The sequence below is a fragment of the Juglans microcarpa x Juglans regia genome, chromosome 2D (genome assembly GCF_004785595.1).
Source record: "Juglans microcarpa x Juglans regia isolate MS1-56 chromosome 2D, Jm3101_v1.0, whole genome shotgun sequence".
NCBI lineage: Eukaryota > Viridiplantae > Streptophyta > Magnoliopsida > Fagales > Juglandaceae > Juglans > Juglans microcarpa x Juglans regia.
In genome coordinates, this window is record NC_054596.1 from 28,587,323 (window position 1) to 28,601,666 (window position 14,344).

Below are 14,344 nucleotides of genomic sequence, written 5' to 3' on the forward strand. Positions count from 1 at the left end.
GTCACAAAGTCCTCAAGCCCAGCCTCAGGTTGCTGCCACATGAGAAGAAAGAAGGAAATGGCGGAAAAGGCATGGTCGGGTATGGTCATCAAAACAACAAAATGTAGCCGACTAAAAAAAATAATAATAATAAAATAGTTTTGGGTGCGGCTAAAGCAAGCGAGTACATCTAAACTAGGAAGGCATCGACAATAAAACTCAAGAGCCATGTCCCAAGGATAACTGTCCAGTAAAGACAAACAAGCATTGCACAAGCGAGAGAATGGCCTGCTAGCAGGATGAGTAGGAGCCTTACAGACTTCTACGCCAAAATTCCCCCAAGCCAGTCACCAAAACAAAAGAAATGAGAAAGATCGGAAAAGAAAAGAAGTAAAGAACAAGGTATTTTTACTAATTAATATATACAAGTCGTTGGGCAAAAAATTGCAAGTACATGTGTATAGCCAAAAGAAAAAGAAAAAGGAAGAACAAAGCAATAAAGCCTTCAAGTCTCAGTGCCGAGAGCACAAGCCTCGATAGTAGCAAGAGCAGGATTATCCGGCTCTGCAGTGACCGATGCAGGAAAAACTGGATCTGGGAAAGCATTGGGCATCTCCTTCCTTCCCAAGTCGCGATTGGTTTTGAAGGCCACTGTGCTAGTAGGAATCTTGGGGGGCGAGAATCAAACCTTCAAATGAGAGCGAGAGAGAAAGAGGGGGGGGGGGGGGGGATAAGATTTCATTACCTAGACGCACTTCTATTTTTTATTTGCTAGAAACTATATGTAAGGTGATTTTCCCCCATTATGCATAGGAAGTCTGCGGATGAAAGAGAAGTAAGATTAAAGGCCCAGCCTATGGCAAATAGTCTTCAACTTGGTCCACGGGAAAAGTCCTATGGATACAATCTGCAAGAGGGATGGTGTTGCAGGGGATGAGACTCATCGATCTGAAGGCCCCTCGAGTAGTGTCCAGCCCTCAAGTACTTGTTCGCATAACGGGCGTAATATATGGGGAGCTTTTGATCTACTGATAGGAAAAATATCAACAGACCATCAAGAAGATAGTCTGAGAGAAAGAGGTTGGAGAACCATACCGCATTAATGGCTCCACTACCTAGGCAACACGCCACATTAATGATGTCGTCGCAGATGCACGCCGCATTTAAAAACTCTGACACAGATAATAGTATGAAGGACACAGACTTTATGGGGGCAAGCACGATCCCCCCTCCCAACTTATAATATAAATAACAGATCTTAAGTACAAGGATATCTCTCTGATCCCTAGACTGTATTATTTATTTACAACCTTCTAAAAATATTTACTGATAGTAGTATCAGAGGTTATCCAACTCCAAGGTCGCCCACTCCATGTTACACTTATCTCTATCTTTTACAAATCCGTTTTCAAAGACTTGAATTGTTAGAACTTAGTCTAAAAGAGCTTGTTAAACACGATTATACGTAGGATGTAAATCGACCTTTAGAACCGCCACAGCCTTTCTCAACTTATATTTCTTAGAAAATAAAATATAAAATAATCAAAAACTCCTAAAAATTTTTTTTTTTAGCAACTCGGACTCGTAAAGATTTCTTGAACGGTATCTCTCCCGCGCTGGTAGTTTTTTCCGTCACGCAAAGACAAAAGCGGTTGCTTGGAGCGTGAGGGAACAATAATCCACGAGGTGACACGTGCAACTAAGCTGCAGAGCTTGCTTTGGCCACCGTACCATGCTAGCCAGAAGAAGATTCACCTTAGGTTTCTCCTGATTTTAAGGACAACCTTTGGCTCTCAAACTGCCATGTCAGCACTGACACCATCTCACGCATAAATTTCTTCTCTTAATTTCTTTGGACAAATATTTCAAATATTCAACTACCACTCACGAAAACTAACTTAAAAAAAAAAAAATATCGTTCATATCAATTTCTCACTCTTCCTTCCTTTCCCCTGTTTCACTCAATCGCATGCTCATAATGGCTCAACTGCTTTCTCCTGTATGCACAGAATCTCTGAAATTCCAAAACCCATTATTGAATATTTGCTCATTGAGCTCATGGCGCATGTTAGAAAGGATCAGAACTCCTTGGACTGTGGTGGGTCGTGGTGCCAAGAGAAGAGGTACTGGCAGACTCAGGGTTGCAACTGACGGCTCGGCTTCCACCGAGGCCGTCGCCGATGATTATTATGCGGTTTTGGGTCTGGTAATCTTCTAATTTCTGAATTCGGTTTTGTTTGTTTCATGAAAAAATGTGGGAAGGAAAAAGTAAATCAGGACTTTATGATTTAAGATTTTCATCGTCGGTCAAAAAATATGCTCCAGTTAAGTAACAGCATTAGAAAATTTTTTGAGTTGTTACTCTTTCAAATTTCTTTTTATTTGGAACCAAAAACAACGACTACGTAGTGCACGCAATTTTGTTCTGTTTGTTTCAATTTCCTGTCTTTTATCAGCAACCAAACAAAGTTTATTGTTGATACTTTGTTTTGTATTGATTGTTTTGAGCCAAAATATGTGTAAGTTTTTTTTTGCAAACCAAAATGTGTCAATTACTAGGACATGGGAGTTACTAGATGCGTATGTTGTGGATCCCGAACGTGGGCTTCAATCAGTATGTGTCCGTTATAAGAACTTTCCGGTTGTAGCAGTCCAAACAAATGGTTATTTGCTTGTGATTGTATCATTTGAATGGATGTTAATTAAGTTAGAGAGCAAGTCTTCAATTCTTAAATGTATAAAAAATGTATAAATATATTCTTACTTGCGTTGAACAAAAAATGATAATGTTCGGCTTCTTATTCTTGAAATTTCTGGAAAGCAGAAAAACTGAAGGATACCAGTGATACCCTTATGTGCATGTTTATCTTAACGAGGTTATTTGTGAGCAAATATCATTTCTTGATTGATACCTAGCTAGTGTTGGGTTTGTGGAGCTTGGTTTATTGTTGTGGCTGCCCGACTTGATGATCCAACCTGACAATGTTTCGTTATGGCCTTTGAGTGGATTTTCAATGAGGCTTGTGCTATAGAGCATAAGCTTGGGCCGATATGCTTGTGCTATGCAATTTAAATGCATAGAAGCTAATGGTAGGGACATAATCTCGGTAAGAGAAATGATATTTGCAATCTTGGGGTGTGCAAGTCTTGTGCACTTCCTTTGAAAAATGTAGGTAAATCTGGAATCCGTATGAAAAAATCATATTTTTATGGTGGAGCCCACCTTTTTCAAATGGAGTATGCGGGACTTGCACATTTTAGGACTGCATCTAACATTACTCTCTAGGTAAATATCAATTAGAGTTCAGATAAGTTTGAAAGTATTTTTTAGGAGAAAATCTGAACTTTTGAAGTATTAGGTACTTTAGACACAAAGTAATATAAAAAACGCAGGAAAATGATTTGGAAATTAGTTTTTAGGATTCTGACATATGTGGATATTTTTTGTATCACTGAAGACACATGAGGGTCAGATTATGTAAATTCAATAATAAAGCAGCAAAAAAATAAAAAATAAAAAATAAAAAACAAAAAGAAGAATTTGAACTTGTTCAATCAGAGGGAAGTGATTGTGCATGGGGAATAAGTTAATGGAAATAGTTATGGTTGTGTTTTGTAAGAGTGTTTGTTTATCGCAAATCAATTTGTTAATCCTAAGGTTAACTTTGCTTGTTTGTGAGTACTGCTTTTTTCTGTAATAATTATATTGCAGTTCTTTTCATTTCTTTCATTTGTTGTGTCTAACCGTTTGGCCTGATTTTACTAGCTTCCAGATGCGACACCTGGCCAGATCAAGAAAGCTTACTACAATTGCATGAAAGCTTGTCATCCAGACTTGAGTGGCAACGATCCAGAGACCACAAATTTCTGCATGTTCATAAACGAGGTCTATACGGTGGGTTCTCCTTTCATGTGAAATGCTTTAAGCTTGTAGGAGAATCTGAGTTAAACCAATTGTTGTGCTTCTACTATAAATGGACCATTGTAGTGCAGGTGCTTAGCGATCCTGTGCAGCGCATGGTTTATGACGAAATTCATGGCTATTCATTGACTGCGATCAACCCTTTCCTAGATGATTCCTGCCCAAAGGATCATGCATTTGTTGATGAATTTAGCTGTATAGGTATGTCAGGACAATGGACTTCTAGCTGTAAAACAACAAAGTTTTTAAGTTCTCTGGAATGCCTAGTTAAATTGAGATTTTATAGCCAAGTATCCCCATGTCTCCAGAATATCCACAATTCCCCTTCTTTTTGATGTCAGCATCATCTCTTTGTATTCCTTTTGATATTTGAGAAGTAAAGAATTTCTATTACTCGCCAAGAATGGTTTTTGTATTGACTACAAGTGGAAAAAACTTAAGTAGGTTTTGATGCTGGCATCTGAGGGGAGTAATAGGGCTATGCTTCGTAGATATAGGGGATTCAAAGCTTCATAAATGGGAACCTTCATAGGTTTCTGCTGTCCATCTTTATGGTAAGATTCCAAAATGTTATTTCTAATTATACTGTTTAAATTCAATTGCAGCAAAATGTTATTGTGCTTTTTAGCTCTACATCGAGAAGTAACATATAATTGTAATTTCTTAGCAAAAATACTATAAAAATGTTAGTTCTGCTTTAGTAAAAAGTTATATTAGACGACCATTAATATTTAAATTTCAGTATTGCTGGAGAACTAAAAATATGAGGTGAGGATATACTTCCTTTTCCATTGTCAACGTTAAAAGTCTCCACCTCTTTTCCTTACAGGGTGCAAAAATTGTGCCAATGTGACCCCAGATGTCTTTGCAATTGAGGAAGACTTTGGGAGAGCCAGAGCCTACAGCCAGTGCGGAAACCCTGAATTGGTTCAACAAGCCATTGATAGTTGGTAGGTCTTGTGTTTCATTGATATTTCTGTCCAAATGACTTTGATACCCTTTTCCAGTGATTTAGTTAATGTAATCAGCGTATTGATGATGTAAACTCAATTAATTTTCTTCTTCTTCTCATCTGTTGTCTCTTTAGGTGAAACTGAAATTTATCCTTTTTATCATCAACTAGCATCATTAACAGCCAGAGTTAAAGGCTCTAAAGTATTTTCTACTTTATGCTGTAGATGCATTACACTGTATCCAGCTTCTCATTACTATTGGAAATGTGGTGGGTAATTCCCTTTAATTATATGCGAAGGTTGAAGCCATAAATGATGCATTTCATTGACTTTTAAATCGTGTGACTAAAAGATTTCAGTTGCTATGATTGAAAGAAAAGAAAGTATGGAGCTTCTATTAAAAGCTAGGAGAGATGTAAAGGGTGCTTGCAATTTTGGTGATGCTAAACCAGTGTCCTTGAAACCATCAGCATAATCAATGTGTTTTGGCAATTTGCTGAAAGGTACTTCAGAAATATAGGCTTACTAGAAAGTGACTAGACAATATACCACAGTTGAACCAAGCATATGAGTTAAGTTACATTAGTACTTGAAAAAATCTCCACACTAATGTTCAATTTATCACCCTTGTTGATCCTGCTGCTAGAAAGTTCCAATCTAACATCTTGAGTTTATGAAATTAATCATGATCATGGTATTTGTTTCATGTTGGGAAATTGCTATGTTGAAAGAGTTCAAACAATTAAAAAAATCATCTGTATTTCAGCCCAGTTGATTGCATCCATTGGACATCTGCTGCACAACTATCCTTGCTAGAAGATGAAATGCGCAGGGTAGAAAGAGTAAATGTAAGCCTGCAATAACACTATGCTTTCTGTTTCATGCTTATATAACTATATCTCTATGTTCATATTTTATTGTGAATGTTGAATTGATTCACTTGATATAAGCTCTTTTATTTTAATTTAATTGTAACTGATCTTTGAATTTAATAAGTAGTTAATCCTTGAGTTTCATGTTTTTTGATTCACTTATTTGGTGTTTCTCATGTACACATCATGTGTAATTGGACAGTACTTCTTTTCCTCATTACTAGAATTTTAACTTTTGTATAAAAAAATGATTTATAATTGCTGATCACTGTGAGGTGCAATTACTTGATGCTTAGTTTTGCTTGAATGATTGTTTTAACCGTGATCTTGAATGTGGTTCCCTTGAAATTGTTGAGCTTCTTCTATCAATAATTTAAACTTCTAAATATCACATTTTTCTAATTTTTTGGTTACTTTTTGATAAATACTCAATATACCAGTTGGCAATGTGATGAAGAGCTGTGATTTTGGGCATTACATGTAATCTTTCATGCCATTGAAGGTTATAGAAGTTAAGTGGAGGACCCAGAGAGAATGCATGGTCTCCCTTAAGAAGGTTTTAATCAAGTTTCCCCTCACCATCGCACCCCCACCCCCATCACAAAAATAAAAAATAAAATAAAACAACCCGTTTATCCCTACCAAAATATCTAACAAAAGAAAAATTACTCGAACATTAGACATTTAGCTCCAATTCTGAATTGATTTTTTATAAGTTTGGCCTCGAGATTTTCCAAATGGAAAAATATATGTTTTTCTATGACCTGTCAGGCATGATTTCTCTCCATTACTCTTGAGTTTCTTCAATCTCTCACTTGATTTTCTTTGTTTTCTCTCCTTTGCAACACAACTCAGAAGGGAAATATTAGGGCTGAGCAAAAATCTGAAAATCAGACTCAGAATCCGACTCTGCTCCAAGTAGGACAAGTCGGAGCTATGATCTTTTTTTTTTTTTCATCATCAAAAGCGAGTTACAATGTGTAAATCCGACTCCGCTTTGATAAATTTGAGTCAAAATCGGATCGGAACCTATGGAAGTCGGAGTCGTAGTTTGGAGTCAAACTCCGACAAAGTTGGAGTCGGAGTCGGATTTAGGGGATACCAACTCCGATTCAGTCGGTGCTCACCCCTAGCAAATATTGAGTTTTTTGGCTAAAGATGGAAAACTATGATCAATAATTCATGATCATTCACTATCGTAAACGTGCACTAGTTATCCACTTAGCTGATGAATTTTCATTAAAATCATTTGTATAATGTGTTTATAATATCGATTTTTTGGTCACTATAAATAGCATGTTTTACATAAGAAAATTTCTATTTATAAGCCGGTGTGGATAACATACCTAGTAAAGATGGCATAATTTGATTTGGAAGAGAAATTTTAAAATTTGAATCTTACAAATCAAGTCTTACCAATTAAGTGATGTAAATAGTGTGCTCTACACACTGACTTGAGAATAGAATAACTTTTTACATAATATATAAAAGTTTGGCACCCATAGACAAAATTTTGGCTTGGCCACTCGAGGAGCTTTGTGCTGACGGTTATAGTGGCAAATTTTTCTGTTGGACTTCATTGTTACTAATTATAGTATATATTGAATTCCCCTAAACTAAATTTTACTTGCTAAAATGTTCTATGTACATAGTAATTCTCCAGTCACTTGGTGTACCAACAAGAAATTCTCTTGGACTCTTCCCTTCTATGGAAACATTCTATGTATTTAAATTTGGTAGCTTCACCAGGATATTGAACCAAAGGACTTGTCAATGAAAGAGTTTTGCTATTTATTTATGATGGGAATGTAATTAATGTTCTTTTTCACCAAAAAGTTATTAATGCTATACCATTTTTTCTTGTCATTTGAGTAACTGAAGAATGTTGGGTTTCCTAATTGATCATCAGGTTGCATTGATGCTTTCAGGAATGGGATCAGCCTCTGTGGATGTTTTCAGAATGGTGAGAATGTTATTTTTGGGACAATGTTACCAATCAAAAAATTATCGGGACAATGTTATCAGTTTCTAGAATAAGATTTTTTTCCTTCTTCTTTTCTAATTTAGTTGGATTTAGGACTTAATTGAGTTGGTTGTAGTTATTTATAAGTCATTCTTGTAAAGGTTTACTAAGTTCTTCTTGTTAAATTGGCATACATGTCACAAAGACTTTTGTTAACAGAAATGTGATTTACTTCATTCCTCAGGTTTGAAAACACTTGATTTAGACTTAATTGGAAGAGATAAAATATCTAAATCCGGAATAAGACTTGAAACGCCCGATGGTTTATGTGGTTTCAGAGTTACAGCCACAGGGTCTATCTCCATAGGGTAAGACAACGCTTAAATTTCGTCAAGAGACGTAAGAAGTTACAAGAACAGCCATTCACACTTAAAAACCTAACCCTGATTACACCCAGAACTCTGTCTTTCTTACTTTACCTTTGGGATTCTCTTACTATGTTCTGGGCTGAGATGGGAGCTGGAGTGGATGTGAATGGCAGATGAGTGGGAAGCTGATATGCAAAGGAATGAAGGGGGGAAGATGGCAGTTTAGTTAGTTGGGGATTTGATACGTTGCCGTTTTCATTAAATAGAGTTTTGTCTTTTCGTGTCGGTCTACCAAGTTAACACCCTATGAGGCAGTGTATGGCATCTAATTAGGCAGTGGAGGAATTATTGAAGACCAGGGATCAGATTTTGGCCACCTTAAAACATAATCTGTCAGCAGCTCAGGAAAGAATGAAGTTTCAATCTGATAAGAAGAGGACAGAAAGGAAATTTTCAGTTGGAGATTGTGTGTATCTTAGGCTTCAGCCTTACAGACAGCATTCATTGGTTGCTAGGCATAATTTCAAGCTTTCTCCAAAGTTCTTTGGACCATTTCAGATCACATATAGGATTGGTCAGGTTGCTTATAGACTTGATCTTTCTCAGCATGCTTCACTTCATCCTGTATTTTATATGTTTCTTGCTTAAAAAAGAAAGTGGGGCAGTATGTTTCACCTCTCTCCACACTACCACCAGTTGATATTCAGGGTGAGCTGAGCCCAGAGCCTGAATGTATTTTACAGCATAGACGCAGGAAGGTTCACAATAGAGCTGTTGTGGAAGTTTTAGTGCATTGGAAGGGAGCTGGAGTGGATGATGCCACTTAGGAATCCTACTAGCAGCTTCGTGATAAATTTCCTCACCTTGTGGGCAAGGTGCTTTGAAGGGGAGGGGTATCTTACGGGCTGAGATGGGAGCTGGAGTGGATGTGAATGGCAGATGAGTGGAAGCTGATATGTGAAGGAATGAAAGGGAGAAGATGGCAGTTTAGTTAGTTGGGGATTTAATGATACGCTGCCATTTCGTTAAATAGAGTGTTGTCATTTTGTGTCGTTTTGTATATAAGTCAGAGCTGATAAGTGGAACGTTGCCATTTTTCCAGAAATAAATACAGAATTGTAGTTAGGAAGTGACGTCATTTTCGGTGTGATGTGTTGAATTGTTGTAATTGTATACAGAAAGTTGTCCTTTTAATACAAATAAATACACCACAAGCTGGGAAGGAGGCCAACTCTGGAATTCATACAACCCATTTCCCTCTCTTCTTCTCTCTCTCTATAGATATATATCTCTCCCTCTCTCTAGTTCTTGCTCTTCCTGGAGGGTGACTGCCTCGAAACAGTCATTAGCGGAAGGGTCCATTACAAACTCAAAATAACTGTAGTACTAACATAACCTGGTCAAGACGATAGAGAATGTAAACTGGATCCTAACACGACATGGCTTGGAAAATGAAAAAAAGCTGTAGTGGTTTGCTATCCACAATGGGATGATCGAGCATCTGAATTCATGAAACTAATTGGTCGTATAACTTGAAACAGTTTCCTTTCTTTCCCTTTGTAAGGAATTTTTATTAAATAGAAGGAAAGGGCAGACTTAGCAAATGGGGAATATAGAAGAGTTGTGCAAGAGAAAGGTATCTTGATCGAGATCTGTTATTGTCAGGTCATTCTATGGTGAACTTTGAACTAGTTGTTAATTTACGTTTAGTACTTTTCCCCATTAACTCTCCTTTTGGTGTTCATCTTCTTAAAAGATCTCTCAGTTGAAGTAGAATCAGCTTCCAGCCTATGTTCAGTGTATTTGTTACTGTCTTTGTGGCAGGCAAGCAGTCGGTGGGAAAAGAGGCAAGCAAAAGTTTTGGTAAAAACTCTTATATTCTGATATGTTCTGTCTTTCTTTTACTCTTCTTTCTTTCTTCGAAGAAGGGGGTCTTATGTACTGTTTTAACTTCATTTTCATCTTATTCGAAGCTGAGGTTTTGTTAATTGTTCTTCTTTGTAAGTGTATGTGGGGTATTGTATATGTTGAGGTTTTCTTATACAATGTATCAATCATCTATTTACATTTTGTATTGTTGAACCACATGGGATAGATTGCCTTACACCAACTTTGGAAACATTCTTTCTAAATGGAGACCAGCTCAGTTCAAGCGATTTGTGATTCATATGCAGTCATGAAGCAAAGTTCAGCTAAATCATTAGAGTTTTCCTGCTAGAAGTTAAATTTACAGTTTGTGCATCATTGCATTGTAGTTATATTTAAACTCAGCTTCCACAAGGTCTGCAAGTATTGATTAGGTGATTAAACTCACTCCTATTAACTTAAAACATTTAGAACAATTAGTGATTTGACATGATGTCAATCCCATGTGTTGAGATAGATTGAGCGGAGCCCCATTCATTGAGGGACACTCTAACTCTACACATGAAGGGGATTGTTAGAATGTTTGATTGACTGATTAAATTCACTACTCAACATATTAAGCTTTTTGCATATAACCAGAAAAGCAAATGTAAGGAGGAGATGATTGGTTCAAAGATTGGAATTGGCCAAACAATTTCCTGTCCATTTTTTACTATATTATTGTTGTCTTCTTTTATCAGTTTTTTTCCTTGGGATTTTGAGTCAGAAAACTTCCAATCAAATGTACCAAGTTTGAATCACCAAAAAAATATTTGAAGCACGTACTTTAGCAGACATGACTCGCATGGCCTTGGGAATTCCTGCATTACATTCTACGTAAAAGAATGGAAAAGTTTACTTATACCACACCAAGTCATACCCGAAGCTCTTTCTAAATAATAAAATTGAAAAGCTTATAAATGCTCTGTTTGGATTGCCAGCTTCTTCACTTCTCCTTTTCCTAGGAAATATAACTTTTGAAAGTCCGGTGGTTTATACATCTAAAAGCCTACATGCATTCTTTTTTTTTCTTCTTCAAATTTTTTTTTCGGTATATAGATGTGCACATATTAGTTCTTTATTTGATTAATAGGTATAACAATGATAATCCTGAATTTATTGCAGCAACAAGCTAAATTGAGAATGATGAACCAGAAAGATTCTGGACAAGGTGAACAATTCTGGAACAATGTATGGGGCAAGCCCAGCGACTACAAAAATTCAGGTATGATGGATTCTGTGAAAGGAGATTTCTAATTTGTTGACTGACATATAAAAACCATTCCGGCTAATTATTTAATAGCAGTTCTGTTTTTATGTTCATTAGTTTATTTGTTTTTATTTAAGTTTTTATTGCCATCTTCCTAGTAATTTCTGAGAGTAAACAGGTTATATATAACTGATAAAATCTGACTACAGAGCACAAAATATTTCTCTTATGTACAGTGAATCCAAATTTGATCTTTCTGAGGAAACTTATAGCAATTTCCCCTGTTGATCAGTGAATATTCCAGGATACATGCTATTTAAAAAATCATCATATATCGTTATATTCATTTTTAATATTTTCTTCTCCTTGCTCTTCCAACTTCTCCCTTTTCCTTGATCAGTAAAGGGGAGAAGTGTTTGCATTCTTTAGTGATCATTCTGGTTCCTTGATACTTACCTTGGCTTTAGAGTAAGTTTTAACTTCTTCTTTTTTTTTTTTTTTTTTTTTTTTGGCACCGGGTGTCCGAGAACAAAGTCCCAACTAATCCCAAGGATGCACAGGCCCTTGGCAAGGAGTTTCCTGCAAGTGTACCTAGGGCAATTCAAGGGGAAGTTTCCCCAGTCCTATGACCTCTAGAATTGTTTGCACCCGAGAGGATTCAAACCTTAGATCTGGAGGGAGCATACCACCAAGACCAAGGCCCTTACCTCTTTAACTGCCCCTTATTTTTTGCTGGATGCCAATTTCTACCTGACAAGAATATGCAGAAAAAAACAAAATGTTGAATATGATACTTTCTAGCACAAACTGAAATTTACATAGATTTAGAAGTTCAATTATCCATGAGAGAAATAAAAGAGAGAAACGAACTAATTTTCTTTTGGTAACTTCTCAAAGATACCCCAACCCTTCTTCAGAGCCAAAAGTAGTGCCCAATCAATCTCTGGATATTACTAATTGGAGAGTTATGGCAGTCATGATTGAAAGGTCTGCACCGAATGATGAAGCAAGGAAATGATCTTAAACATGATGGTCAAATAGTAGAAGTTGCCCGACATACACTACTATGACATGATCATCACAGCCATTCATCCTTTGTTAAGCTCTGAAAAATTCCACAAGATTTTATATGTGCCTTCATGTTGCTTGATTTGCTTATAGTTTTTCTGCGCTTGTAGTTTGAATTGCTTGAATTATGGTACCTTCAAATTTTAAATTCTGCATTATGATAATTCAGTCCTGATCAGCAATGTGCAATTCGTCGGACTGTGTCATAAAATTCTAAATAGAGGCTAATGAGAATTAGGGGCTAAGGTCACTGATCACATTTGAGTCATACCAAAGTAAACTGCTTGCAGCTTCTGGCATTAATATTTCATGTATGTATATACATTCATGCATGTATGTATAACTATATCATTAGTTTTGTAAAATCTACTATTTATTTAAGGGTATATATCTGCTCGTAAGTGTTACTCAATGCTGACTAATGGTTGTTGCAGAGGATGAAGTGAAAGAGAGAGCAAAAAGAGCCGCCGCAGCAGCTCGAAGATGGAGGGAGTACTCAAGGAGGGGTGTTGATAAACCTCCCACCTTTAAACTCCCGGAGGCAATCTCCGATGAGGAAAATTAGCCACTGAATTCTAACTATACCCCATTTATATTTACAGAATGTAATTAATTTACCATTGGGTTTATAGTCAAGACCATGACAACTCCCATTCCTCGTGTAATCATGTAAAATAGATACTCATTTTGGAATGGTATACAAAATTGACTAAACAAAAAAAAAAAAAATGGAAAACAAATTATATATGGTTGCTTATGATTTGTAATATGGCCATATATTCGAGCCGGGTCGGATTGAGAGGTGTGTTGAGATCATCTCAACTCATCTCATTACTATTCATAAATTTCAACTCACAAATCTTATTACTATTCAGAAACCAATACGGAATTTTCATATTGTTGCTAACAATTAATGATTCAACTATATATAGAATTACCCCCCAAAGAAAAGAAAAGAAAAGAAAACTTGATGATACTAATGCTTGTTATTCAGGTGAGATCTTTAAGTCAACCAAGGAAATCACTAGGCCTAACACCTAATGGTTCTTAAACCTATCTCAATTCATATTGTAACTTTTTTAAATTTCAACACAAAATATAATAAACAATTCAACTTTTTTAAATTTTAAAATAATAATAATATTAAAAAATAATATTCTAATAATATTTTATCATCTTAACTCAACTTAGTTCAACAAGCATTAGGTGTCAGTTCAACAATCTAATACCTAATGTTTGTTATTGAAGTGAAGTTTGGTTCTTAAACCTATCTCAACTCATCATTATAACTTTTTCAAATTTCAACACAAAATATAATAAACAATTTAATTTTTTTAAATTCTAAAATAATAATAATATTAAAAAAATAATATTCTAATAATATTTTATCATCTTAACTCAACTCAATTTAACATCTAAATGCAGACGATTTAAGTCTATAAATGAATCAAGTTGTTCATGCCACTTGTACAAGCTCGGCTCGCATTCAGGTTATTTAATATTAAATGCATTAAATTGGTATAAAGTACGCCTGAATTGATTTTGTTTATAAATAAACTCGAATAAATTCAACTCGACTCGTTTGAGCTCATTAGTGTGAATTAATGATAATGCTTTAGTCACGCTTATCTATATGTTGTTATTTGTTATATAAACATGTATAATGTACATTTTAAATGTTAGCTAATATGTTATATACACATATTCACTTGTATGCATGATGCAAGTTATATAATATGTACGTGTAAAATTTTATATTTGGTTTATTGGTTATATGGTATGTATTTTAGTGTATGTTATCAATACAAGTATATATGTTTGCTGAAGAGTTAGTAGTTATTATATAAATTAAATGGATTCAATTATCTAATACATATGTGAAATATTATGTATTGCAATATCAAAATTTTAAACTATTTAACAAGAGAAATGCTTTAGCCACAATGAAATTTTATAAAAGTAAAATTCGCAAACTGGCGTGGGTTGATGTGATTTATCATATTGTAAAGTTACTTTTATTCTATAGTAGATCTAACGCATTGCATTAAACTTATTAGTTTGTTAATGTACTTTTTGAAGTCTTTTTGTGTTTGTAACACTTTCT

At 35.5% G+C, this 14,344-nt stretch overlaps 1 protein-coding gene across 2 annotated transcripts; it reads left to right on the top strand.

Annotated features, from left to right (window-relative positions):
- The first annotated feature begins 1,710 nt into the window (after nt 1-1,710).
- Nucleotides 1,711-12,905, top strand: LOC121248992 (chaperone protein dnaJ C76, chloroplastic). Of its 2 annotated transcripts, XM_041147631.1 has the most exons (9): nt 1,711-2,185; nt 3,746-3,874; nt 3,973-4,102; nt 4,731-4,851; nt 5,621-5,702; nt 7,636-7,689; nt 9,882-9,920; nt 11,088-11,187; nt 12,675-12,905. In XM_041147631.1, exons 1-9 carry the CDS (start codon nt 1,949-1,951, stop codon nt 12,803-12,805), a joined length of 1,023 nt encoding a protein of 340 aa, XP_041003565.1. In that variant the 5' UTR covers nt 1,711-1,948; the 3' UTR covers nt 12,806-12,905. The 2 variants fall into 2 exon arrangements, with proteins under 2 accessions (XP_041003565.1, XP_041003566.1); XM_041147632.1 differs by lacking the exon at nt 9,882-9,920 and having other exon boundaries at nt 1,841-2,185.
- Nucleotides 12,906-14,344: the final 1,439 nt, after the last annotated feature.